A 27,340-nucleotide genomic window follows, 5' to 3' on the forward strand; every position below is an offset into this window, starting at 1 on the left:
CGTTCTGTGGGTGTCACTGAGTAGGCTGATACACCATTTAATTGACCGAAGATCCACAGATAACCCTATACATTGCAATATGAATGTTCAACATAGTAGTACAAACACGTATGCCCCGCCCACCTGAGGATCTGTCTTTTTCAGCCATCTATTTCCTGTGTTTGAGGACTGTAAAATCTACTCAACATTGTCTTTCTGTTGGATCTATGAGAACGCTTTGTAAGGAATTTAACACATCTCGACACTTACACCACAGGAAAGATGCATTTGTTTTGTTGGGTGTTTTTTTGTGTGCAATTGAAAAGCAATTTGCTACAGTTGAAATGTTTTCAAATTAGATGCGAAGATATTAAAGCAATTTCTGGGAAATGAACACAGATTAGAGTGATATTATGTCTGATTTTGCAAACAGAGTACAGGTGTAATCTAGAGCCAAGTGATTTTTAAACCGAGGGCATCCTGAGGTGCGTTCAGTTTTCTTGAACGTTTATTCCGTTGTGGAACGGTTTGTACAGAACGACACATTTCCCCAAAACGTTATTGAACAGACTGAGGTACGTTTGCTCCCATTTGGTGGGTGTGGTGAGGTGTAGCTTGAAGCAATGAGTGATGTATTTAAAGGGCAGAGGCAATGCTGACAGCATTCCTCAACCCAACCCCTCCCTGTTTTTCAACTGGTCGTTCAGTACAGCACCGTTTCAACTAAACATTCCAGAATGTTAAAACATACTGGACACAGCACTGCTACTGACACACTTGTTGAATTATGCAACAGAATGTGACAACAGGAATTAATGAGGCAGTCTATAGACAGTGCAGGTGAGTGTAAGTAGGTCTAGGTAGAGGAAGTTATTCTATTCCACCCATTTATGTAGATATATTTATATATGCAAATACACCATTGTATTTATGCAAACAAGGCACATATAATATTCTTTATATTTTAACACAAAATATAAAATAAATACCTGATACTATCAAAAAATGTATATATGAGTGCATTTGAAAAAATTAAAAAATACATTTGACAAATTGAGTACCAGAATTTTCATCAAAATCCCTGAACACCACATTTTTCCGTGCCTGTAAAATATTTTATGGGATATAATTTAGTCAATATTTGATGGATTTAAACATTTCAAATAGTTTGGAATATCTTCATAGACTGTCAAAATGTTGCACTATTAGAATTGTTTTTAAACCTTTTAACAATTTTTATGACCTCTATTAGTAGGTTTACTGGTGAGCTTAATGTAAACCCTGCAATATGTATGTTAATGCGAACAATAGGCTAAATTGAACCTTTATTTAACTAGGCAAGTTAAACAAATTCTTATTTACAATGACGGCCTACCCCAACCAAACTCGGACGAAGCTGGGCCAATTGTGCGCCACCCTATGGGACTCACAGCCAGATGTGATGCAGTCTGGATTTGAACCAGGTACTGCAGTGACACCTCTTACACTGAGATGCAGTGTCTTAGACCCCTGCGTCACTCGGGAGCCCAAAATAAATAAAGACATGATTTCCCACAGTTAAAGTTCCCAAATATGAGCTACGACGCTAATATTTGTGTAAATTATTCAGCATTGTAATCTGTGGGTGTCACTGAGTTGGCTGATATTCAATTTTATGGACCCAGAATCCATAGGTAAGGCTGTACAGTGCATGTAAGTATTCCCCCAATGCAATTCTGAAGTCTAATTTACCCACTGTGATTTCAACTGATTTGTACTTTGTTTGTGTACAATTAACAAATGATTGTCTTTTGTTTAATTTATATAACAATATCCGAACCATGTTTAGCATTATCTAGTCCAAATATGGCATGTTTTCACTATTTGTATCCGTTTGCATCACTTTCAATTGGGGGACTTTTATTTGGAAAGCAAACCGCTAATTCCATTGATCGTTATTGTGGCTAGCTTCACACAGGTAACGTCTAACGTAGCCTCGCTTTCGGTACCGCTGAGTGTCAGCCTCCAGTCTCGATTATTCAGAAACAATACTCAGTCTAGCACTGTTAGCCCAAAGAAGAAGTGAGATTTATGCTGCGTTTATAACCAAGTGGGAATTTACCACCATAGAGTTAGATAGATGACTCTAGATGGATAAATCTCTTTTGGCATGGACATTGCAATTGAGGGCTTCCACAATTTTTAAGCAGTCAAATTGTTGGGCTTTCCTATGGGTGAATTCTATTCACGTCACCAAATAACTGATTAAAACACACTGTTTTGTAATGAAGGTCTACAGTAGCCTCAACAGCACCCTCTATGGTAGCACCATGGTTTTACCAGAGGACAGCTATTTTCCAGCCTCCTCTGGGCACATGCACTTCAATACAAAACCTAGAATGTTCATAGTTCTCACCCCTTCCATAAACTTACACACTTACACAGTATTTCCGGAGGACGTCTTCCAACCCATCTGAGCTCTTGCAGTATGAACTGACACATTGTCCACCCAATGAACGGATCAGATAATGAATTTAGTGCTGAAAGCATAAGCTACAGCTAGCTAGTACTGCAGTGCATAAAGCTTGGCGAGGAGCTGCCTCAAAGAGAGAGAAAGACAATAGTAAAAAAATGTTGAACAAATTAATTTCTTCAAAAGTTAAGAAGCAATGAGAGAGCTATATTTCACTGTATTTTTTAAATTTTAGTTTACCTTTCACTTACTTAGATAATGCAGCTTTTTTAACCTACTCAACAACCTAACTCAAACATACAAGAATGTTATCTATGTTAGCTAGCTGTCTAAAGCTATAACACTGCAACTTTTCCAAGTCAAGGTAAGCTTTTGGTTTTATAAATGTCTTGCTACCAGGGCACACCGGTGTAACTGCTAAACTGCTTGCTGTACACTGTACTGAGTGATTGTACACATGGATTGTGGGTTCACTAACACTAAAAAAAAAAAATGTAAATGTACTAACACTTTAGTTTTGGTTTGTTGACTATAACGTTAAAATTGTCATGCCTGCTTCCGCTCTTACCCCCTGGTGGGTGCCCTGCATTACGTACTCTTGTCACCATCATCAGCGAATTATTGGACTCACCTGGACTCAATCACCTGTTTATTATCTCCCCTATATTTGTCAGTTCCCCAGCTCTGTTCCCCGCTGCTGCATTCATTGTCTTACGTCTGTGTTTTACCCGGTTCTGACGCTGTTCCTGTCCTGTTTTCATATGTTCCAATTCGATGTTGACTCCTCGTACCTGCTTCTCGACTCCAGCCTCGTTCCTTACAGAATGCAGCAGCCATCAAATGAAGCATCGGGGAGTGCTTGCGGTTCGGTTGGTAGTGACGTCGGTTCCGAGGGCTGCCGCCAATGAAATCGGGGGTGCCTTAGCTGGATCGTCGGGCTTCCATGCCCTAGCCAGCTCGAGAGGTTTCCTTGCCCCGGTTAGCTCAGAAGGCGCCCATCCCATGTCAGCCAGATCGTCAGGTTTTTACGCCCAACCAGCTCGTCAGGCTGCTACGCCTCAGCCGGATTGTCAGGCTCCTACGCCTCAGCTGGCTCGCCAGGCTCCCATGCCTCTGCCGGTTCATTGGGATTTTACGCCCAGCCGGCTTGTCCAGCGCCTGTACCTTGTCCGGCCCATCAGGCCCTAGGCGCACCTGGGGGGGGGGGTGTAGCTCCCTTCAGTAACCACGAGCACAACCGTTCCTTGATTTTAACTGGCGGCTTTATTCTGTAGTTATCACCTTCCGTGAGAACTATAAAGTAAATGAAAAATACAGTTAAGCACACTCTTACAACCTTATCTTACGAGTGACTTATTAGCTTGGTATAACTCTGAAGTGCTTACATACATAACAGTTTAACCAGCGTTATAACAGGTTCAGATTAACACATGAATAAAGGAACAAATACCTCATTGGCTGCTTATTACAGAAGGGAGGAAATCAAACTTCACACTTATTATTCCTGGCATGAATTCACACTTCATCCTAACATACTCTTCAACCTTTATGAACTACTCCCGATGACATGAAAACTTAGCTAACGCAGCGCAGGATTGCCTTCCCTCCAAAGGTGTGTTGCTACAATAACGATCCCCGTTACAACAGTATTAGCTACGTGGTTCCGCTTGTATTATCATTTCCCCCGCACAGCGGACACATAAACAATTCAAACGAAAGACCACGAGATAACCTGTAAGTCTAACTGTCAGTTACAGGGGGTACTGTCACGCCTGCTCCCGCTCTTCCCCCCTGTTGCTCAGGGGCGCCAGGCTGCCCTGCATTACGTACTCCTGCCACCATCATTACACACACCTGCCTTCCCTCGTCACGCGCATCAGCAAATCATTGGACTTACCTGGACTCAATCACCTGTTTATTACCTCCCCTATATTTGTCAGTTCCCCACCTTTGTTCCCCGCTGCTGCATTAATTGTCTTACGTCTGTGTTTTACCCGGTTCTGACGCTGTTCCTGTCCTGTTTTCATGTCTGTGCCGATTAAATGTTGATTCCCCGTACCTGCTTCTGAACTCCAGCCTCGTTCCTTACAAATATGGTGACAACGATGTAAGATGTGTAGCGGTTCAAAATCATATAACATTTTATTGGTCACGCATGGCCGTGGGAAGATGTTTTGGGGGGGGGGGGGTACTGTGGGGAGGGTATTTTTGCTCCTCGTTCTGCTGGCGTGTATTTTACTCCGCTCAAACAGGAGTAATGTGGCCCTAGTGCAATAATTTGATTGGGGGGGGGGTCTAGATGTTTAATTAAATGTTTTATATTTAAAAAATTGTGATTTATCCGGGGCTGCTGCAACACCCTCAGCACCCCTACTTCCCACGGCTATGTGGTCGCATACACATACAGTATTTTGCAGATCTTATCGCAGGTGCAGCAAAATGCTTATCTTTCAAGCTCCAACAGTGCAGTAATACCTGACAATACAAAACAATACACACAAAACCAAAACATCTGTTTGCTTAGAGGTTATGGTATGAAGTTTGGTTTGGAGAGTTTTTTTCGCCTGGTTACAGAGAGCTGTTGTGTTGCTCACTGAAGTCCACAAGCGAAGGGGAAAGGTGAGAGGAGGAAAGCTTGTAGATGAGGGAAGGAATTATACAACAGGCAAAGTGATGAGGCTGTATGTGGCTGCTATAAAAGTGAACTGTGTGTGGGGGTGATCAGGGGTCTATTCTTTCCGCCGATTCTGTTGCAAAACATTTCTTAAACAGAAGCAAACGTAACGAAACGGTGAGGGACCTACCTGGATTTGTCCAATAGAAACTCTTGTTTTAGTTGCAAAGCGGAATGCAACTGTTTGGACTAATGATTACACCCCAGATCCACTAGACGCAGGCAAGAGTGTGCAAGGCGGTATTGAATGTGTCTCAACCTGTGCACCTGCATTATAAAGTTTTATTTAGGTTGTAGCAACCTCATGATGGGTATTGGGCAACTTTGTGTGTCATGTTGTATGTATAATGTAGTAGCCTAAACCAATCAATGTTACATTGAGCTTGGTGATTGGAATATGAATGCCAGTAATCCAATATCCTGTAATAGAAATAAGGCCATGCTCATTTAATATATATATATAATATATATATATATTTGGCAGTTAAATGCAACTACAAAAGATTATTTTTAAAAAGCAATCTATTAATATGGTTGTTGAACACTATCATTTGTTTACAAGCCTGATAGTTGTACTTTTAATTTATGGCTTGTTGGCCATCAGCCAATCGGGCGTTTCTAAACTAGTTCAAACCATCTGAATGCATCCAACAGGAATTTACGACTTCACTAGTAAATTCCCACCTCTCACTTGGAGCTCAAGACTGATACATTAGTTTCCCACTAGTAATTACCAGTCAGGGGGCCGTTCAAATAGATTTTTCCCAGTCCTATATGGTAAACATAGAGAATGATAGAGATATCATATGTGTCCCATTATGGTGCCTGTGAGTGTAGATTTTTGAAGTAGTCCATTTTCTACTTCTACTACTTCTGTGAAACAAACTGAAAGTGTGCATACTGCAATCTAGAGTGTGTCATTTGAACAGGTATAAAGCCAAGGATAGTGATTTCTTGATGCCTACAGTTATGGAATGTTTGCTCACAAGTGTAATTCATTGGCTGATGACCTGGATGGAATCATGTGATCCTTCCTTCACCCATAGGAAGTTCCACCCAGTTGACTACTTTAAAATGGTGGAGTCCTCAATGGCTATGTCCATTCCAAGACTGGTTTTATCCTTCTGAGTCCTCTATCTTACAATCGGGTGGTAAATTCCTACTTCCCACTTGGTTATGAACTCAGCATTATACCCGCCACGCATACTTGTGGCCACTTCATAGAGAAGAGCTATGGAGACGTGACCCGTTTTTCCATAAAATAACACCGGGACAGGCAGACAGACGCATCTTTTCAAAATGAAAAAGCATCCGATGCATATGTTGGACCATCCGTGAATTTTTTTTAGAGGCTTCGGTGTACTGTTAAAACGGTAAGGGCAATTTCATTATTGTGCTAGCCTTGTCTTTGTCAGAGGTCGGCTAAAATGGCAATTGTTTACAAACGCATAGGCTAATGCTACATTGTAGCGGTTTTAGTTCCTAGAGTGTGCGAAAGGTTGAGAGTTTGGATACTTTTTAGTCTATTTTTTTTCTTCTATTTTACCTGACCTTTGTTTTGCCACAGCTGGTTCCCCGTTCCCATGGTGAAGCATAGCAGACGCACTACTTTCAAGCCAAGGAGGGAGCCTGCCTAGTATTGATCAATTTGTGATAGAACGAGCAATGAACTGTTCATGCATGACATTAGACTGGCCATATATTTTCTTTGCATGGTGGGCAATTATGGGCAACTGCCTTTTTCATTCTCAGAGAAGATTGGAAAAAGACAAATGCAGCAACGATTGATATGAATTTGTTTATTCCTACTTCGAGCCTATTCATTGCCAAATGTCACCCCCAATCATTTACAAAGTTTATTGCTGAGTATCATGATTCATTGCTGTATATCCTGATATAAAACTCCTGTTTCTTGGGTTACTAAACCCCAAAGTCCTCGGCAGCCCTATATAGCAAGTAAGATTTGGCAATAGTATGTGTATGGGGCAAACAAATAGTCCTACCAGTAAAAATGATTCGCCTTTTTGTTTTTGTTTTTGTTTTTGTTGTTTACTTTTTTTGTGGGGAGTGGTGGGTGACAATAACAATAAAGACATAATTCCCCCGCCTTACATAACTAATGGCAATCAGGACCAACTGCAGAATTCAGTACAGGACATTGCAAGCACTGGGGCAGATGTATCTGGCCTGTGGCTGTAATCCAAGATCAAGGGAATCAAATCCAAGCCTAAAAGCAGCAGATATATTTAGATGGACCATCTCACTATAAAACATTCTACCACTGTACGTAGTCCAAGCCTGGTAGTCTATTGAAATGAATAGATTAGCCTCCCTGGATGTTAGACTAATTGAAGTTGCATTGTGTGTGTTTGAGCAAGAGTGTGGCAGTATGTGGTTTGAACTTTTATTGTGCTTACGGTCTTTTCCTGATCGCCATCTTACCTCACTGTAGGTGCAAGCCTACAATATGTACTGGGATGGATGAGGAAGAGCAGAACCGCTATGTGGCCCAGCTGAAGGAGGAGTTTGACAGCTGTGACACCACAGGCACTGGTTACCTGGACAAGGAAGACTTGTCATCCCTTTGTCACAAGCTGTCCCTGGATGCTCACCTTCCCTTACTGTTGGACACCTTGCTAGGACCACACCACTATGCTCGGGTATGAGACCAGACCACCTTAGTAACATCTCTCGCTGTTGTGGATTTGCCTTAAATTTCCCTTACCAGCAGTTCATTAAAACATATGTAAAGCTCTGAAATGCATTGTTATAGTAAAAGTGTAGTAGTTGTATAATAGCTGTGTTATGACCACTCTCCATTTTCTAATAGTTATTCGGTAAGCCTGTTGAAATCTCAAATCAGAAGCCCAATACATGTTTGATCATGTTGCTACCTTATTGACAGAACAGTAGTCATGTCTCATACTGTTGGCAATTAACTCATTTTCCTTCTGTTATGCAGGTGAATTTTGAGGAGTTCAAAGAAGGCTTTGTAGCTGTGTTATCAAGCTCTCTAGACTTCAGCACCTCAGAAGAGGAGAGCAGCTACCTGGAGCCAGGTAAAGCACGCATGCTGAGTGGTGAGGAAGGGATTGATGTATGTCTGGTTCTCATTGATTACACGGCTGTGCAAACTGAGTGAATCCAATGAAATCAGTTGTTTATATACCCAAGTAGTTTAGATTTCTGTTTACATTTGTTCATGGGCCCTATGTGGGGGATTCGATAAGATTGCTTTATGTAAACAATGTATCCTTGTGGATAACGGCAAACCTTGGGGTCATTTCTTTTATAATTTACATTTTCAATGTTTGACAAAGGCACTGACTGAGGCTGAGTCTGGAGCCATTGTGGTCTACCTAAGTTAGTTTGACATCATTAAAAGCACACTAAAAAGCATTACTTAGTCAAGTAGTGTTTTGGTCTATTTTGGTTGTTTGTCTACTGCCCGGGTGGTTGACCATGAGCTCACCGAAATGAGGAAAATACTAGTGGAGACATCAAAGGGATACAGTATATTTTGTATTTTCCCTCCCTAAAGAAATATAGTTGATCATGTTAATAATCTCTGTCCTTATTAGCCCCTGGCTGGATTCTATTCTCTAACAAATACAGATTCAAATATACTACACTTCCTGTACCTTTAACACATCCTAACTCAGTTGAGATATCATTTATTGTACAGCTTTTCACTTTATATGATTTCTGAATAATATTTGACAACTCATTGGTATGTGTTATAGTATTTTGAAATGTGTTTCTTGAGTTGGGGATTGTAGGGGATTGCAGTAGGAGGAGTTGGGGATTGTAGGGGATTGCAGTAGGAGGAGTTGGGGATTGCAGTAGGAGGAGTTGGGGATTGTAGGGGATTGCAGTAGGAGGAGTTGGGGATTGTAGGGGATTGCAGTAGGAGGAGTTGGGGATTGTAGGGGATTGCAGTAGGAAGAGTTGGGGATTGTAGGGGATTGCAGTAGGAGGAGTTGGGGATTGTAGGGGATTGCAGTAGGAGGAGTTGGGGATTGTAGGGGATTGCAGTAGGAGGAGTTGGGGATTGTAGGGGATTGCAGTAGGAGGATCTAGGAAGGCAGCAGAGTTCCCTCATTTCCCCCAGAATGTTACAGTATGATGAAGTTTATTGCCAAGTTAGTTTCTGGGGACATGCCCTTTTAAAGAGTGTGTTTAACAATGTTTTTGGCAAATCTCTGGTTATACAATCTCTAATTTAGACCTTCACTATAGACTCTCTCCCTTGTTACTTTGTAACGTAACATTGCCAAGCTTCTGTGAGAATATGTTTGCAGTTGTAATTGTGGGCAGAAAAAATGCCCAGCCGGTCTAAAATATTCCTTTCTATATAAAGGCATTCTACTGTAATATCATAGTAGACACCATTTAACCACTGCATCTCTCTCTGTCCTTCCCCACCTCCTTTATTTCCTCTCCTCTCCAGTTGTTCCTGAGGAGGTGAAGCCCAAGTTTGTGAAGGGAACCAAGCGCTACGGCCGGCGGTCTCGTCCTGACAGGCCCGACTCTGAGCTCCCAGCTGAATTGGAGGACTCTCCTCCTTTCAGGACAGAGCAGAAGGAGCTCTCTCCCTCTGGCGTGAGGAGGGCCAAACTCCGACGCTCCACTTCTCTGGAGAGTGTGGAGGTAAGAGACTTGCTCCTAATCCCTCCCTCTCGCCTTCTGTCTGCTGTGTTTACAATGTGGCCATGCACCATCATTTGAGAGATGCCAAGAAAGATAGCTGACTCTTGAGTTCTCAAGCTTGGGCCAAGGCCTAGAGAAGATCTGACTGTTTGGAGAGAAATTCCCAACTCAGTGCTTCACTTCCATTTCTCTCATGTGTACCCAATGAATGGTGCATTGTGCTGGTGCTGGGTGAGGCCTGTCTCAAATATACAGTATATGTTTCTGGCCGACACATTCTTCAGACAGAGTGGGAGAGTAGAATCTCAGGAGTACATGGGGTTTTGGGCAGACGGTCCTACTCCACACTCAGGAAGTGGAATTATATGGAATGTGCTACTGGCAGCCCTCATTGGTGGCCCCCGCTCCCACCCCACACCATCCATCCCTCACTGTTTGGCTAAGGATCAAAGATGTGTCCCTCTGTTTCTTCCTCTCCCTTCTTCCATGGCTTATTCTTTCATTGGTTCCAATAGTTTCATCACATTTTATTACATTGTTTTTAGGTGTGAAATGACAGTAATGAGGCCCAGGAAAAGTCATGGTTGGGGGTTGCTGTGTGCTTATCTCACAACATCATGTCTATTGAAGGCCCATTATTTTGGCCTCTAAATTGTATAACAGTAGAAGTAAAGTGAAGAAAAGGTCATGTTGGTGGGTGATGGGGGGTTTCTGTCAGTGTTAAAGATGCAGTGTGAAATCCCCGCTGAGAGTGAAATGTTTGGGGCCCTTTTGCCGTCGGCCACCGTTGTTCGCTGTCTCTCTGTGTGTGTACATAGTTTGTGTGTGTTTTGAGTCTGGATTCAGTAGGTTACTTGAAGTAAGAGTTATATAATGGAGATTATGATTATGAAAATCTACATTTCGCACATTTATCTATGAATATTCATACATAAATGACATAATACACAATGAGCAAGGGTTGACTTGCCTGCCGCTTTCTGTTAACACAGCTCTCATTTTAGAAACCTATTCTGTTATCCCAGATTTTCTTTCCCATTTGAAATATTTAGATATTTTATGTAACGCTGCATTGACTATCTCTGATAGCTTGAGAGATTACGTCTTTCCAAAGCCTCTCTCTCCCTCGTCAGGCCATAGTGCCAGATAGATCCCTGTGCCATGTTTCTCATTAAGCTCTACACCAATAATCTCTTTTAAATAGTTAACATTTCCAGCAGTTTAAGGCAATACGTAAGCAGCTTTAAGCCTTGGTGGATTCCTAGTTACTGGAAGATAGAGAGGGAACTACTGTATGGCATCCCTGTCATATTGTTGGTTACAGGAGATGGGTAACTCCTTGGTAACAGGAACATACAGTCTGGGTGAACTATGTGATTGGAGTTGGGGAGGGGTGGATTAATTGGGCTGGGGAGTTGATAAATCGTTCACCGCTGTTGGGTTGAAAGGCATGTATTTCTTGTGAAAGTATTGTGGTGGAATGTCGCCAACAGCTAGCCCTTGTTAGGTAAATAATTGAACCGGTCCTGTTAAATATTTCACACAAGCTCACCCTCCTCTTTACGTCACTTTATATGTCTTATTTAGTTATCATACACAACCTACATTTATGTCTACACATCCTCCTACGATGCAGCGTGCCGTCCGGGTTAAATTCCTGAAGGACCCTTCTCAAGGACATGTTAATATTAGTGTCCCATTAGGCTGGCTTGCTTAAATTAGCACCGGTTTCCACTCACCTCTATCTCACATTCTATTTGTTGAGAATTTTTATGCTCTCAATTCAGACAGATAATTCATTTTTGTCTGGTTAAAGCTGGTTGTCAAGAGTCTTCAATCTATTGTTGACTTCCAGACATAAACAATATGATTTCATTCGTCCAGCTGAAATGATTGCTTTTGAATGTTTCTTTTTTGATATGTTGAGAGGATTAGTCATGTCTTACCCTTCTCAGCTGTCTACATCACTTCCCACCATTTTGTGTTGGTACAGAGTTTGATTCTATTTATTAAGCCTCGAGCCACTGCAGTAAGGAGCACAATGGTGCTCTCCGACCCCGAAGTGGTGCTGATGACAACAATAATACATTCACTGACCAAGTGTAGCCCTGCCATGTGTTGGAGAGAACCAAAATGATTAGATAGTGAGAGAGAGGTATAACAAGAATGAGAGAGAGACTAGCCAATACTGAAACCATCACAGTGTTCCCGTTTGAAAAGCCTTTCATGGATGAGTTACGTAATATTGTTCAATATTTAAAGCTGATGATAATTGACGGTGGCTTGTTGCGTCATGATGAGCGGCCTGTTTCTGATGTAGTGCTGCAGCTTGGGGCCATGCCCAGATTGATATCTTATAGTGGAGCTATGAAATGAATACACCCATCTTCCACATGGTATTGATTGAGATGATACTGTACATTTCAAAGATTTTGAGGGGGAAAATTTGACCTTTGAACCAAGATGGGTAGCAACCGATTCTCCCACAAATTCTGTTTGTTTTTAGGTGTTACCAGGATTAATTTGGTTACATAATTATAGAATTTGGTATTACATAATAAACTGAAGTTATGCATTTCATTCTACAAAGTGCTTTGGAACTTGCCTCTGTACACCACTGGTTGGCGCTAAAACGCAACAAACCAAAGATTGGAAAGGGAACATGGCGACAACCATAATGGGTTAGATTACATTTTTATTTCATAGTTAATAACAAAGGTACTTCACCTTGAATTTATTTTACACACTACATATTTGGCTATACACAACATTTAGTACATTAGTTGAATTGTAATCCTCACGACATTCCCTTGACAAGCTATGTCTGATACAAAACCATGCGAATATTCATCTTATAAAAAAAGTGAAGATATTGTGTTATAAACAGGGTAAGTGTGCCTCCCAGCCTGAAAGAGAGACTGCTATGAGTAAGGCGGTACTCAATAATTAACTTCCATAACTAATCCATTGCTAACTTCAGTTGAATTTCATCCCTTCAGATAGGCTATTATGTACTGTAGACCATAATTAGTAAGAGTCTGCAGCAAGTATACACACACACACACACACACACACACACACACACACACACACACACACACACACACACACACACACACACACACACACACACACACACACACACACACACACACACACACACACACACACACACACACGTGGAGGAGGTTATAAGCTCCTCTGTGTGAGAGCCAACATGAGCCAAAGGCCACATGTGCTGCTGGGGAGTACCAGTCTACTCTTGAGACTGCTGGAATCACAATCTGCTGGTTGTTTTTACTCAGTGTAGCAGAAGTAATGTTGGCATGGTGGAATTCCTTATGGTCAGTTCATTCCCAGCTAGCACATTTGGTTCCTTGGAAGTTGTGGGAACATAATGTTTTTGTTTTCACATTGGTTGTGGAAACAAAGTCATACTTCAAAACTCAATGTTTTTTTTAAACATTCAAAGAACAGAGGTGAAGTTGTAAACTGTTTATCGTGAGAACGTTTTACTCTAGCTCCTTAAGTTTTTCTGGTAGGTGTTATTAACGCTATGATAACGGAAAGTATAGGTTATTTGGAGGTTTTTCAATAACTTCCTTATGACATTCACTGAATATTTCAATAAGAATTTTAACAACACAGCCAGCTTATTTGGGGTTAATATTTTTAACCCAAAGCACAGATAGGACACATGGAAATTAATTTCCTTAGGCATTAATAATGCAAACACATTTTATTTTTTATTGTGACACTGCATCAATGAGATTCAAACCCATAAACCTATAGTCTTCTGTTTTTCTATCCAGGGAATTAGACCACTGTGCCACCAGGATGGCACTAGCATGCCATGTTTTACGCATACAAAGCTGTTCAAACAAAGCTGTTCAATTTCAAATGAAACAAGCACTCATTAAGAGCAGGTGTGGGCGCAGCAAGACACCTGATCACACTTAACTAGATCGATGGATAGAGAGTTTTGTTGATGCTGAGAATGGAATGTATTGTAGTGGTAATGCCAGAGAAGCTCGTTAAACCGTGCCAATATATCCTCCAAACACCGTCTTCCAGGGCATTATCACTTTTATACAATGGGTTACCAACATATTTTCATTAAAACGTTATTTTGATAAATGTATTCATACTATTTCATCCTTCCACAAGATATAGTCTCGACACAAATCTAGGGTTGCTACCCAAGCCGGCTGGTCGTTTGTTCTATTGGTTCGGTTTCCAGAGATGCGACCCAGTCGTTCAGTCTTTTTGTTCTGTATCTATGGACACGACCCAGTCATTCATTCTAAATGTTCCATTGCTATAATGGCTGGCAACATTCTTATCCCTTTCTTGCTAGCTAGCCAAATATGGCTAACTTACAGTCACGTCAAACAGTGCAGCCAGAATAACAACAGTAGCTGCATTTGCATTTGTTTAAGCTGTTTTCTAGTGACATTTATTTGGATACATCCATAACAATTAGCTAGTGAGGTGCGATTTCGCCTGGCATAGAAAATGTGCTCTCTCTTCAGGACACTGTTGTTCAGAGGAGCTAGCCAAAAACACAACTAACACAATCACTTCAAACTGAAGCTGTCTGTCATGTCTCAACTCCCGACACGTCATTATGGGACAGCTGGAGTTTCAATATTCAAATTCAATGTTGCAAATGTCGGAGCGAAACCCCAAGGTTTTTATACAAATCTCCGCTGTTGAAAACATATTTTAGTCTAAAGGAAATGTGAGAAAATGTCTAGCAGCTTTTTATAGTGGAGATCAAGTTGCCTGGCTGGGCTGATGAGACAGGGGATTGCGCAGTCAGATGGAAAAGAGTAAATAGGCATTTTAACGTAATAGATTTAGCCGGTGGTAACTTGTGGAAAAGACACCGGCTGGAATGCGGTTTTAACCACTCAGCTTTCAGGATTAGACCCACCTGTTGTATATTTGTTTTTAAATAACTTTCTTAGAACTAGGCTTGGGTGGTATACTGTATAAACCGTATACCGGGGTATTTGGAAAAAGCCACAGGATTGTTTTTCAATACTGTCAAAACATATACAGTGTCTTGCGAAAGTATTCGGCCCCCTTGAACTTTGCGACCTTTTGCCACATTTCAGGCTTCAAACATAAAGATATAAAACTGTATTTTTTTGTGAAGAATCAACAACAAGTGGGACACAATCATGAAGTGGAACGACATTTATTGGATATTTCAAACTTTTTTAACAAATCAAAAACTGAAAAATTGGGCGTGCAAAATTATTCAGCCCCCTTAAGTTAATACTTTGTAGTGCCACCTTTTGCTGCGATTACAGCTGTAAGTAGCTTGGGGTATGTCTCTATCAGTTTTGCACATCGATCGAGGACCAGCCAACGAGAGCATACAGGTCGCAGTGGTGGGTAGTATATGGGGCTTTGGTGACAAAACGGATGGCACTGTGATAAACTGCATCCAATTTGTTGAGTAGAGTTTTGGAGGCTATTTTGTAAATTACATCGCCGAAGTCGGAGATCGGTAGGATAGTGTCGTAGCAATTTCCTGTATTACCAAATGAGGAGAGTCACAAACCACACACCAGTCAGAGTTATACTTAAACTTCATGTTTAATAATATGAGCTTCACCATAGCCCTGTGACTTTCAACAATTCACTATCTATAATGAAAAGTTGAGTGTCAACATAATGGCAACTGAGATCTTTTATAGAAAAGATACACCCCTCTCTACTTACATGACGAACCACAGATCATAGAAAAACTTCACAAGAAAGGAGTATTCCATAGCCAGATAGCATTAGCTATAAATTATCGTTCAGTTTGGTCTCTAAAACGAGGTTCTAATCTCATTCCTGGTACTTCAAAGTACAAAAACATGTTAGTGCTATCTCATAGAGGCTCATCCTCAGTGGAACACTGAGCACACAATAGTTGACAGATTATATTCTGTTTAATAAAACAACCATTCTCATGCAATACAAAGATTATAATATATTCTTTCAAGCACTATAACATAATCTTGCAATTTTCCACGACAATAGTCAGTTTTACGAGGGTATTTAACAGCATGAGTGAAGGATGCTTTGTTGCGAAATAGGAAGCCGATTCTAGATTTAATTTTGGATTGGAGATGCTTAATGTGAGTCTGGAAGGAGAGTTTACAGTCTAACCAGACACTTATTGAGCGTGGCTGAAGTGCACCCATGACCAGTTCAGAAACCAGATTGCATAGCGGAGAAGGTACGGTGGGATTCTAAATGGTCAGTGATCTGTTTGTTCAAAGACCTTGGAAAGGTAGAGTAGGATAGATATAGGTAGGTAACAGTTAAGGTCTAGAGCAGGGGTGTCAAAGTCAAATGGACGGAGGGCCAAATAAAAAAATTAGCTACAAGCCGAGGGCCGGACTGTTCGAATGTTCATTGAAAAGTTTTTAAATGACGCATATAGTCTAGTGAACCTAATTGAACCTACTGAAAACCTAACAAATATATTCCAATATGATCAGATAAATAAAGCAATATTTTCTTATGGCTCTGTCAGTAATCTTTAATTTTCAACAGACACAAAAGACAAATTTCCTTTATATAAAAATCCCCATAACATGAACATTAAATGAAAGAAACCGGTATTCAAGGCACCATCAGTAGCCTATATTTTCTATTTTAGCAAAAGTGGGCTAAATTTACTTCAAAGAAAAAAACAATAATAGCAATTTTCTATCATCCACTCAACTGAAATATTTTAAAAATATAATTGGATTGAAATACAATAAAATAAAGTGCAAAAATCTATTAATCAAAAACAACACTTTGTTTAAGGAGAAGTAACATGCAGTGAAAACAAATATTAAACTTTAACTTTTAAACTTGAACTGAGTAAAAACTCTAAATATGTGATTGCACAGTAATGTTCACTTGTTTGAGGTTGAGGGTGATACTTGGTGGTGTCCCATCTTTTCCACAAGTTCATCAATGTTCGGGGTAAGGCTCTGAGCTGAGGAAATCCTCAGAATTGAGTGGAGGTGTTCAGCAGTAAGTCGACTTCTGTGTGATGTTTTGTTCAAGTTCATCAAAGAAAACAGTTGTTCACACAGGTATGTGCTGCCAAACATAGACAACGTTTGAGCAGCCTGGATGCGCAGCTGGGGCATTGTGTCGGGAGGAAACGGGCGAACTCCGCAGCACCCACTGCCGCATATTTTGCCCTCAGTGCATCATTGCATTGGAGGTCAATCAACTCCATTTGGAGGTTTGGTGGTGAGCTTTCCACGTCAACAGCAAATGGGTTACCGAGCAGTTCCAACCTGCTTTTTTGTGCTTCAAAGTCAGCAAATCGGCGTCGAAAGTCAGCGGCAAGCATACCTATTTTATCAGCCAACTGTGCGCTCGGGAACGCACTGGTAGAGAGCTTCTCTTTCATGGTCTGGCAGCTGGGAAAGTGGCTCAAATTTTCTTTCCGCATCTGCGTCTCCCACAGAGTCAGTTTGGTTTTAAATGCCTTCACTGTACTGTACATATCAGAGATGACACGATCCCGACCCTGCAGCTGCAAGTTCATTGCATTCAGATGACTCGTAATGTCACACAGAAAAGCCATTTCACACAGAAACATTTCGTCTCGGAGTTGTGTTGTGTCTTTCCCTTTGCTGTCCAAGAACAGACAAATCTCCTCACGAAGCTCGAAACATCTTTGAAGCACCTTTCCCTGGCTTAGCCATCGCACCTCTGTGTGATAAGGCAAATCACCATGCTCCGTTTCTAACTCCGTCAGAAATGCCTTGAACTGGCGGTGATTCAAACCTTTGGCTCTGATAAAGTTAACTGTGCGCGTGATGATGCTCATTACATGCTCCATTTTCAAGGCTTTACCGCACAACGCTTCCTGGTGTATGATACAATGATAAGCTGTCAGCTCACCTGTCACGTTTTCCTCTTGCATCTTTTCCCGTATCTTCTCCACCAGTCCGCTCCTGTGTCCACACATCGCAGGTGCTCCGTCGGTTGTCAAACCCACGAGTTTTTCCCAAGGCAGCTCCATCTCATTTACACATCTTGACACCTCTTCATACAAATCATGCCCCGTAGTTGTGCCATGCATAGGACGTAAAGCCAAAAACTCCTCTGTCACGCTTAGGCTGGAGTCCACTCCGCGGATGAAAATTGACAACTGGGCAATGTCAGAAATGTCGGTGCTCTTTTCCCTTTTTCACAAGCTGCTCTTTTAGATTGATGGACAACTGGTCTACTCTCTCGGCAATGGTGTTTCTGCTCAGACTCACATTTAAAAAGAGTTGCCTTTTTTCTGGGCAAACTTCGTCACAAACTTTAATCATGCAGTTTTTGATGAAATCCCCCTCCGTAAATGGCCGGGCTGATTTAGCGATCTCTTCTGCCAAAATAAAACTGGCCTTGACAGCAGCCTGGCCTTGTGATTTGGCTTTTTTGAACAGAGCCTGTCGAGATTTGAGGCCTCGTTTTAATTCCTCTGCCTTTTGTAGCCTTTGTTCCATGTCCATATTCTTGTTTTTGTCCGCGTGTTTCGTTTCATAATGTCGTCTCAGATTATACTCTTTCAGTACCGCCACACTTTCTCCACACAGAAGACACACAGGTTTTCCAGCTACCTCCGTGAACAAATACTCCGACTCCCACCTTGTTTGAAACCCCCGGTTCTCAGTGTCCACCTTCCGTTTTGCCATTTTTGATGGGTATCTGAAAGTTAATTTTACTGTGATGCTGACAACTGCTGTGCCAATAAATATTGAAATGAAGCAGCCTACTGCTCGGTGCGTCACCGTTGCATTGTGGGAAATGTAGTATTGGTGCGTGTAAAAGATCTGCCGGCTTGCTGCGGTCTGCGGGCCGGTTCTAATAACAAATCAAGATCATCCCAGGGGCCGTAAAAAACCTTCTCGCGGGCCGGATGTGGCCCGCGGGCCTTGACTCTGACATATGTGGTCTAGAGTGTCTCCCCCTTTGAAGAGGGGGATGACCGCGGCAGCTTTCCAATCTTTGGGGATCTCAGACGATACGAAAGAGGGATTGAACAGGCTAATAATAGGGGTTGCAACAGTTGCGGCGGATCATTTTAGAAAGAGAGGGTCCAGATTGTCTAGCCCAGCTGATTTGTAGGGGTCCAGATCTTGCAGCTTTTTCAGAACATCAGCTGTTCAGTTTTTCCTAGCCTCAGTGCAGTGGGCAGCAGGGAGGAGGTGTTCTTATTCTCCATGTACTTTACAGTGTCCCAGAACTTTTTGGAGTTTGTGATACAGAAGGAAAATTTCTGTTAGGAAAGCAAAGGCTAGCTTTTCAAACTGCCTGTGTATATTGGTTCCTAACTTCCCTGAAAAGTTGCATATCTCGGGGGCTATTCGATACTATTGCAGAAAGCCACAGGATGTTTTTGTGCTGGTCAAGAGCAGTCAAATCTGGGATGAACCAAGTCTATATCTGTTCTTAGTTCTACATTTTTTTGAATGGAGCATGCTTATTTAACATGGTGAGGAAAGCACCTTTAAAGAATAACTAGGTATCCTTTACTGACGGAATGAGGTCAATATCCTTCCAGGACACCCGGGCCAGGTCGTTTAGAAAGGCCTGCTCGCTGAAGTGTTTTAGGGAGTGTTTGACAGTGATGAGGGGTGGTTGTTTGACCGGTGACCCATTACGGACGCAGTCAATGAGGCAGTGATCGCTGAGATCCTGGTTTAAGACAGCAGAGGTGTATTTAGAGGGCACTTAGCAGGCACACTTACACACACACACAAACACACTTCATCTGCTGTACAAACTCTCTCACACACACTTAGTAGTAGGGTAATCTAGCTTTCACAGTGCAGTTCTCACTCGTGTCCGACACACTGATTAAACAACATAGCCAGATTATGATACTGAATGTGGACGGGCATATGCATCAGCATTTAGGCAAGGTAGTTGTTGTTCCAGTTTTGAACACTTGGTGACACTCTTTGTCTTACTTCCAGAGTCTCAAGTCAGATGAGGAAACTGGAAGCCATAAGGACACCATCCATCAAACCTTTGAGGCACAAGGTACTTAAATATTTTTCAAGTTTACTTAATTGTACATTCAGTCTTCAAAACAGGAGTTTTCCTAGTTAGGTCATGTGATCAGGAAAAACTCCAAGCCCTATTCATACAGTCTAATGCTATACTCTTTGAGGGACTTTCATCCTAACATCTGTACGTGTGTCTCAGGGCAGCAGAAGCGATGGAAGCGGGACAGTTCGGGGAGCCCACTCCAATCCCCTGGGCCTGGGGCCGAGGTGTCAGACAGCCAGATGAGGGCAGTATGGGAGGAGCTTGGAGTAGGAGGAGGAGGCTTTCTGAACAGACAGGAACTCTCCCTGGTCTGTGACCACCTTGGCCTGCAGGACCTGAATTCAGAGGTATGGCCAGCCTAACATTTCAGCAAGGGGCTGTTTTAATTCCCTAATTCCCAGATCTGTGCGCTTGCTGACTCCCCGTCAAGGGATCAAAGGCATTGGATTAGTGTAAATATGGGCCAAAGGAGTTTCATCAATACCTCTTATACCAGTATACATCAGTCCATTCCTTTTTAATCCATGAGGGGGAGTAAAAAAGTGCACACCTCAGGGAGATGGGCAGGGAATCATCTGACTGCAGTCAGTGGTTACTTGCCAAAGATACACTACGTGACCAAAAGTATGTGGACACCTGCTCATCAAACATCTCATTCCAAAATCATGGGCATTATTATGGAGTTCGTCCGCCTTTGCTGCTATAACAGCCTCCACTCTTCTGGAAAGGCTTTCTACTAGATGTTGGAATGCTTGCATTGCTGCGGGGGCTTACATCCATTCAGCCACGAGCATTAGTGAGGTCGGGTAGTGATGTTGGGCGATTAGGCCTGGCTCACAGTCGGAGTTCCAATTCATCCCAAAGGTGTTCAATGGGGTTGAGGTCAGGGCAATGTGCAGGCCAGTCAAGTTCTTTTACACTGATCTCAACAAGCCTTTTCTGTATCGACCTTGCTTTGTGCTCGGGGTCATTGTCATGCTGAAACAGGAAAGGGCCTTTCACAAAGATGGAAGCACAGAATCGTCTAGAATGTCATTGTATGCTGTACCAGTATGATGTCCCTTAACTTGAACTAGCCTGAACCATGAAAAACAGCCCCAGACCATTATTCCTCCTCCACCAAACGTTACAGTTGGCACTATGCATTGGGGCAGGTAGCGTTCTACTGGCATCTGCCAAACACAGATTTGTCCGTTGAGTCCAATGGCGGTAAGCTTTACACCACTCCAGCCGATGCTTGGCATTTGGCAAGGTGATCTTAGGCTTGTGTATGGCTTGTGGGAAGCTCCCAACGAGCTTCACACGTTGCTTTCAGAGGCCGTTTGGAACTCGATAGTGAATGTTGTAACCGAGGACAGACAATTTTTTCACGCTACACACTTCAGCACTTGGTGGTCCCGTTCTGTGGGCTTTGTGTGCCCTACCACTTCACGGCTGGGCCGATGTTGCTCTTAGACAGTTCCACTTCACAATGACAGCACTTTCAGTTGACTGGGGTGGCTCTAGCAGGGCAGAAATATGACGAACTGACTTGTTGGAAAAGTGGCGTCCTATGACAGTGTCACGTTGAAAGTCACTGAGCTCATCAGTAATGCCATTCTACTGCCAATGTTTGTCTATGGAGATTGCATGGCTGTGTGTTCGATTTTATACACCTGTCCGCAACGGGTGTGGCTGAAACTGCCGATTGCAGTAATTTGAAGCGGTGTCCACATACTTTTGTATATATATTGGGTGTGTTATCCTAGATATGAATAGTTTGAATCTTTCTTTCTGTATCTGGTAGTTTGAATCATGTTAGTTTGAATCTTTCTCTCTGTATCTGGTAGTTTGAATCTTGGTATTTTGAATCTTTCTCTCTGTATCTGGTTTCTCTCTGTATCTGGTTTCTGTATTGAATTTGACTTCATGTTTTTAACCCCTGACTCTACGCGTTATCACACAGGAGTTGGACGCCCTCTTCAGGAAGTTGGACACTGACCTGGATGGGAAGGTTAGCCTCAGGAAGTTCCAGAAGGGTCTTTTCAGAGAAAAGGGTGTCCCAGTTCCCACCTCCTCCACCCCCATACGCCCCAACCCCCACCGCTCACTCCAGCAGGTAAGCAGACAGACAGACAGAACAACACCCTTTTTAGGGAACATGTACATGTTTAACAGTAATTTATATGGAAAACTATGTGAGTGGGTTTGGCTCAGTAGAGTAAATGTATGTAATTAGGCCAGAATAATGATCCGTGGATAATACAAATGACAATACATTGCCACATGGGACCGCCTTCTGTCTCGAACTGAAGGGAGTATTTGATATTCTATTTATAACAAATAAACTGTCACTTTGCATTAAATGTGGGCTGGTTGGTGTTTGAACCTGCAATGTGTAACTTTTTGGGGCTCGGACCAAATTCACATACGAATGTAAGTTATAGATCTGTCATTCTCATTGAAAGCAAGTCTAAGAAGCAGTAGATTTGTTCTATGTGCTCTATTTCTGTGCTTCATGTTCTAATGTTTCGTTTTTGTGTCTTTTACTTTTGATTTTGATACTCCAGCCTCAACAGCTATAAATACAACATTTTGGGTTACAGCAGTTTAGATGGTACAATGATTCTAAACACTATACTTGCTTGTTTTGACACATAAGCTGAAATTAGGAGAACTATTAGAATTTCAGCAACCAGGAAATGGCAGAGTGATTTCGGCATATTGTACCTTTAAGGACCCAGCTAGCACATTTGGTTCCTTGGAAGTTGTGGGAACTTAAGTTTTGGGTTTCCCATTGCTACTGAGAAGAAAACCATATCTTTCCTGATTGGTAAAGCACAACATTTTTTAACGTTCTGAGACCGAAAGTGATCATTTCGCCTGTAGCTGGTTGATAGATTGCCAAGAGTGTGCAAAGCTGTCATCAAGGCAAAGGGTGGCTACTGAAGAATCTAAAATATTAAGTATATTTTGAATTGTTTAACACTTTTTGGTTACTACATGATTCCATATGTGTTATTTCATAAATTTGATGTCTTAACTATTATTCGGACCTCTTGCAGTCTCTATGGGGGTGCCACAGGGTTCAATTCTCGGGCCAACTCTTTTCTCTGTATATATCAATGATGTCACTCTTGCTGCGGGTGATTCTCTGATCCACCTCTACACATACGACACCATTCTGTATACTTCTGTCCCTTCTTTGGACACTGTGCTAACAAACCTCCAAACGAGCTTCAACGCCATACAACACTCCTTCCGTGGCCGCCAACTGCTTTTAAATGCTAGTAAAACTAAGTGCATGCTTTTCAACCGATTGCTGCCTGCACCCTCCCGCCCGACTAGCATCACTACTCTGGACTGTTCTGACCTAATATGTGGACAACAACAAATACCTAGGTGTCTGGTTAGACTGTAAACTCTCCTTCCAGACTCACATTAAGCATCTCCAATCCAAAATTAACTCAAGAATCAGCTTCCTATTTCGCAACAATGCCTCCTTCACTCATTCCGAAAAACATACCCTCGTAAAACTGACTATCCTACCGATCCTCGACTTCGGCAATGTCATTAACAAGATAGCTTCCAACACTCTATCATCAAAGCCCAATATACTAACCACCACTGTGACCTGTATGCTCTCGTTGGATGGCCCTCACTACATATCCGTCGCCAAACCCATAGGCTCCATGTCATCTAAGTCTTTGCTAGGTAAAGCCCCAACTTATCTCAGCTCACTGGTCACCATAGCAACACCCACCCGTAGCATGCGCTACAGCAGGTATATTGCATTGGTCATCCCCAAAGCCAAAACTTCCTTTGGCTGCCTTTCCTTCCAGTTCTCTACTGCCAATGAATGGAACGAATTGCAAAAAATCTCTGAAGCTTGAGTATTATCTCCCTTTCTAACATTAAGCATCAGCTGTCAGAGCAGCTTACTGATCACTGTACCTGTACACAGCCAATCTGTAAATAGCACATCCAACTACCTCATCCCCATATTATTACTTACCCTCTTGCTCTTTTGCACCCAAGTATCTCTACTTGCACATCATCATCTGCACATATATCACTCCAGTATTAATGCTAAATTGTAATTATTTTGCCTCTAGGGCCTATTTATTGCCTACCTCCCCACTCTTCTACATTTGCACACACTGTACATAAATAGAAAAATCTTTATTTTATTTTGTGTTATTGACTGTTTTGTTTTTGTCACACTGCTTTGCTTTATCTTAGCCAGGTCGCAGTTGTAAATGAGAACTTGTTCTTAACTGGCTTACCCGGTTAAATAAAGATGAAATAAAAATAAGTAAATAAAATTCTACAATGTAGAAAATAGTAAAAAATAAAGAAAAACCCTTGTATGAGTAGGTGTGTCCAAACTTTTGACTGGCACTCTACATATGAAATGAGTAAAACAGTATGTAAACATTATTAAAGTGACAAGTGTTACATTATTAAAGTGGCCAGTGATTCAATGTCTATGTACATAGGGCAACAGTCTCTAGGGTGCAGGATTGAGTAACCTGGTGGTAGCTAGTGACAGTGACTAAATTCAGGGTATGGTACTGGGTGGAGTGCGGCTAGTGATGGTTATTTTTCAGTCTGATGGCTTTGAGTTGGATGCTGTTTTTCAGTCTCGGTCCCAGCTTTGATGCATCTGTACTGACCTCGCCTACTGGATGATAGCGGGGTGAACAGGCTGTGGCTCGTGTGGTTGATGTCCTTGATAATCTTTTTGGCCTTCCTGTGACATCGGGTGCTGTAGGTGTCCTAGAGGGCAGGCAGTGTGTACCCGGTGATGTGTTGGGCAGACCCTCTGGAGAGCCCTGCTGTTGCGGGCGGTTGCCGTACCAGGTGGTGATACAGCCTGACAGGATGCTTTCAGTGGTGCATCTGTAAAAGTTTGAGGGTTTAGGGGCCAAGTCAAATTTCTTCAGCCTCCTGAGGTTGAAGAGGCGCTGTCTGTGTGGGTGGACCATTTCAGATTGTCAGTGATGCGTACGCCAAGGAACTTGAAACTTTCCACCTTCTCCACTGCGGTCCCGTCAATGTAGATAAGGGGGTACACCCTCTGCTGATTCCTGAAGTCCACGATCAGCTCCTTTGCTTTGTTGAGGGAGAGGTGATTTTTCTGGCACCACTTCGCCAGGGCCCTCACCTCCTCACCTTGCTACTGTTGTGTCATCCGCAAACTTGATGATTGATCAGCGTAGTGTCGATCTCTGCGTCGTGGCTGGTTTCCCCTTTGTAATCCAATTTTGTCATGGGCCCCTGCTACATACAACTCCGCTGTCTCTGTACTGATGTTTTGTCTGTTTGATTGCCTTATGGAGGGGATAACTGCACTGTTTGTATTCAACCATATTCCCAGTCACCTTGCCGTGATTTAATGCGGTGGATCACAGTTTCAATTTTGCGCGAATGTTGCCATTTATCCATTGTTTTTCGTTTGGGTAGGTTTTAATAGTCACCGTGTCAGTGTTATTCTTAGAGGCAACCTGGAACATATCCTAGTCCGTGTGATCAAAATAATCTTGAAGCATGGATTCCGATTGGTCAGACCAGTGTTGAATAGACCTTAGCACAGGTACTTCCTGTTTTGAGTTTCTGACTATAGGAAGGGAGGAGCAGAATGGAGTCGTGATCTGATTTTCAGAAGCGAGGGCGGGGGAGGGCCTTGTAGTCATCCCGGAAGGGAGAGTAACAATGGTTGAGATTTTGAAGCTCAAGTACTACAGGCAATGTGTTGAAAAATCTTTGGTAGTGTTTTCCTCAAATTGGCTTTGTTGAAGACTCGGCCTCAGGATATGTGGTTTCCAGTTTGCACAACTGCAAACTCAAGGAGTAGGTCATTCAAGGAGTTTGATGCAAATTTGTGATGTCATAAGCCTCCCCCTTGCTTGAGGAACAATAGAGAACAAAATCGGAAAGGCCCATATCCCCCAGCCATTTGTGCTTTGACATGACTTATCTGGACCACCTATTGAGATGTGCCTTTTGTTAAGTAAATTAGGTGTTAAATGAGATGAAAAGGAGACTGGATTGCCACTTTAATGTTCTTACAGTGGAAATTATAATTTGGTGTTAACTTTTTTGAACCCTGAGTACAGATTGGACACAGAAATTAATTTCCTTTGGCATTAATCATGCAAACACATGCATTTTTTATATTGACATTGCATCATTGAGATTCAAACATATGATCTTCTGTTCTCTATCCATGGAATTAGTCCACTGCGCCACCAGGATGGTGCTAGGATGCCATGTTTTTTAAAACTCATACAAAGCTGTTAATTTTAATCTATTCAAACATACCCCATTTCAACAGAAATGAGCACTAATTAAGATTATGGGTGGCCAATTAGTGGGCCTGAAAACACTTTACAAGATAAATGATAGAGAGTTTTGTTGACACTGAGAACGGAAGTTATACGTTTTTAAATAACATTCTTTGGACGTTAATGTTTTCTTGTGTTTTTTTTAATGGAAAGTTTTATTAATGTTCGATATTATCACTTTAAATAGAACCATAAGGAAACCTGCAGAAAAGTACTGAAATTCCCACAGAAGAATGTTTTCCTAACTTTCAACTATTTGAGAACATTCCCAAAGTCAAACCAGTTGGAGAATGTTCCTAGAACATTGAAATTAAATGTACCATATTTGAACTTTTAGGAAACATTCTGTTAAAGTAATGAATTAACAAGAAAATGTTTTTTTTTTGTCAAGTTCCTTAAATGTGCTGAGAATGTTCCAAAGCCAAGCAACTATCCTGCACCATTCCCAGAAAGGTGTGGGAGGGTTGTAAGCAAAATAACCATAGGACAACCACACTCTCACCAAGAAACATATGGTTTGGCGAACGTTATGTGCTTGCTCGGGGAGGCTCTTGAAATATTCTGTGGCTCATAGTTTAGTTTATGATTAAGATAAAGGCATAATACATTTTTCAAAATATGAGCTATTGATTAGAAATGGTCCCTTCCCTTCAGTATCTGACAGAAAAAGCAAACCGTTATACACAAACTTTAACCCAATTGTGATATTTCTGACCAATCAGATCTGACAAATATATAATATATGAAGATCTGATGTGACTGGTCAAAAGACCAATTAGACTGCCACATCCTGCTGCTTCACCTGCGGGATAGTTTGAGACCAACCACCCAGACAGCTGATGAAACTGAGTATTTCTGTCTGTAATAAATCCCTTTTGTGTGGAAAAACTCATTTTGATTGGCTGGGCCTGGCTCCCCAGTGGGTGGGCCTATGCCCTCCCACGCCCCTGCCCAGTCATGTGAAATTCATAGATTAGGGCCTAATGAATTTATTTCAATTGACTGATTTCCTTATATGAACTGTAAGAGCCAATTTATGCATTATTCTAAAGTGTTGGAGGTGCCTTATGGATGGTGTGACGTAATTGTGGAGCCCCAGAGGTTACCACATCGCCGTGTGCCTCTCCAATGTTGTAACAATGCAAAGTGCTCCGTATAGCTCCGCATTTACATGATTGGTTAACAGTTGTTGAGGGCGGAAGG

The 27,340-nt window shown here is 42.0% G+C and overlaps 1 protein-coding gene across 2 annotated transcripts in view; it reads left to right on the forward strand.

Annotated features, from left to right (window-relative positions):
- The first annotated feature begins 6,229 nt into the window (after positions 1–6,229).
- The window catches only part of ninl (ninein-like), a 44,023-nt gene continuing 22,912 nt past the window's right edge, over positions 6,230–27,340 (forward strand). Inside the window, exons 1-7 of one of the 2 annotated variants that reach the window (XM_046358823.1) lie at positions 6,230–6,478; positions 7,558–7,765; positions 8,068–8,164; positions 9,556–9,755; positions 19,736–19,802; positions 19,968–20,158; positions 21,757–21,909. In XM_046358823.1, the coding sequence (XP_046214779.1) occupies positions 7,583–7,765; positions 8,068–8,164; positions 9,556–9,755; positions 19,736–19,802; positions 19,968–20,158; positions 21,757–21,909 (891 nt within the window). In that variant the 5' untranslated portion in view covers positions 6,230–6,478; positions 7,558–7,582. The remainder of the gene's footprint in view (positions 6,479–7,557; positions 7,766–8,067; positions 8,165–9,555; positions 9,756–19,735; positions 19,803–19,967; positions 20,159–21,756; positions 21,910–27,340) is intronic. The other variant, XM_046358824.1, reaches the window with a different exon arrangement.

This window comes from Oncorhynchus gorbuscha, linkage group LG08, assembly GCF_021184085.1.
Source record: "Oncorhynchus gorbuscha isolate QuinsamMale2020 ecotype Even-year linkage group LG08, OgorEven_v1.0, whole genome shotgun sequence".
Taxonomy (NCBI): domain Eukaryota; kingdom Metazoa; phylum Chordata; class Actinopteri; order Salmoniformes; family Salmonidae; genus Oncorhynchus; species Oncorhynchus gorbuscha.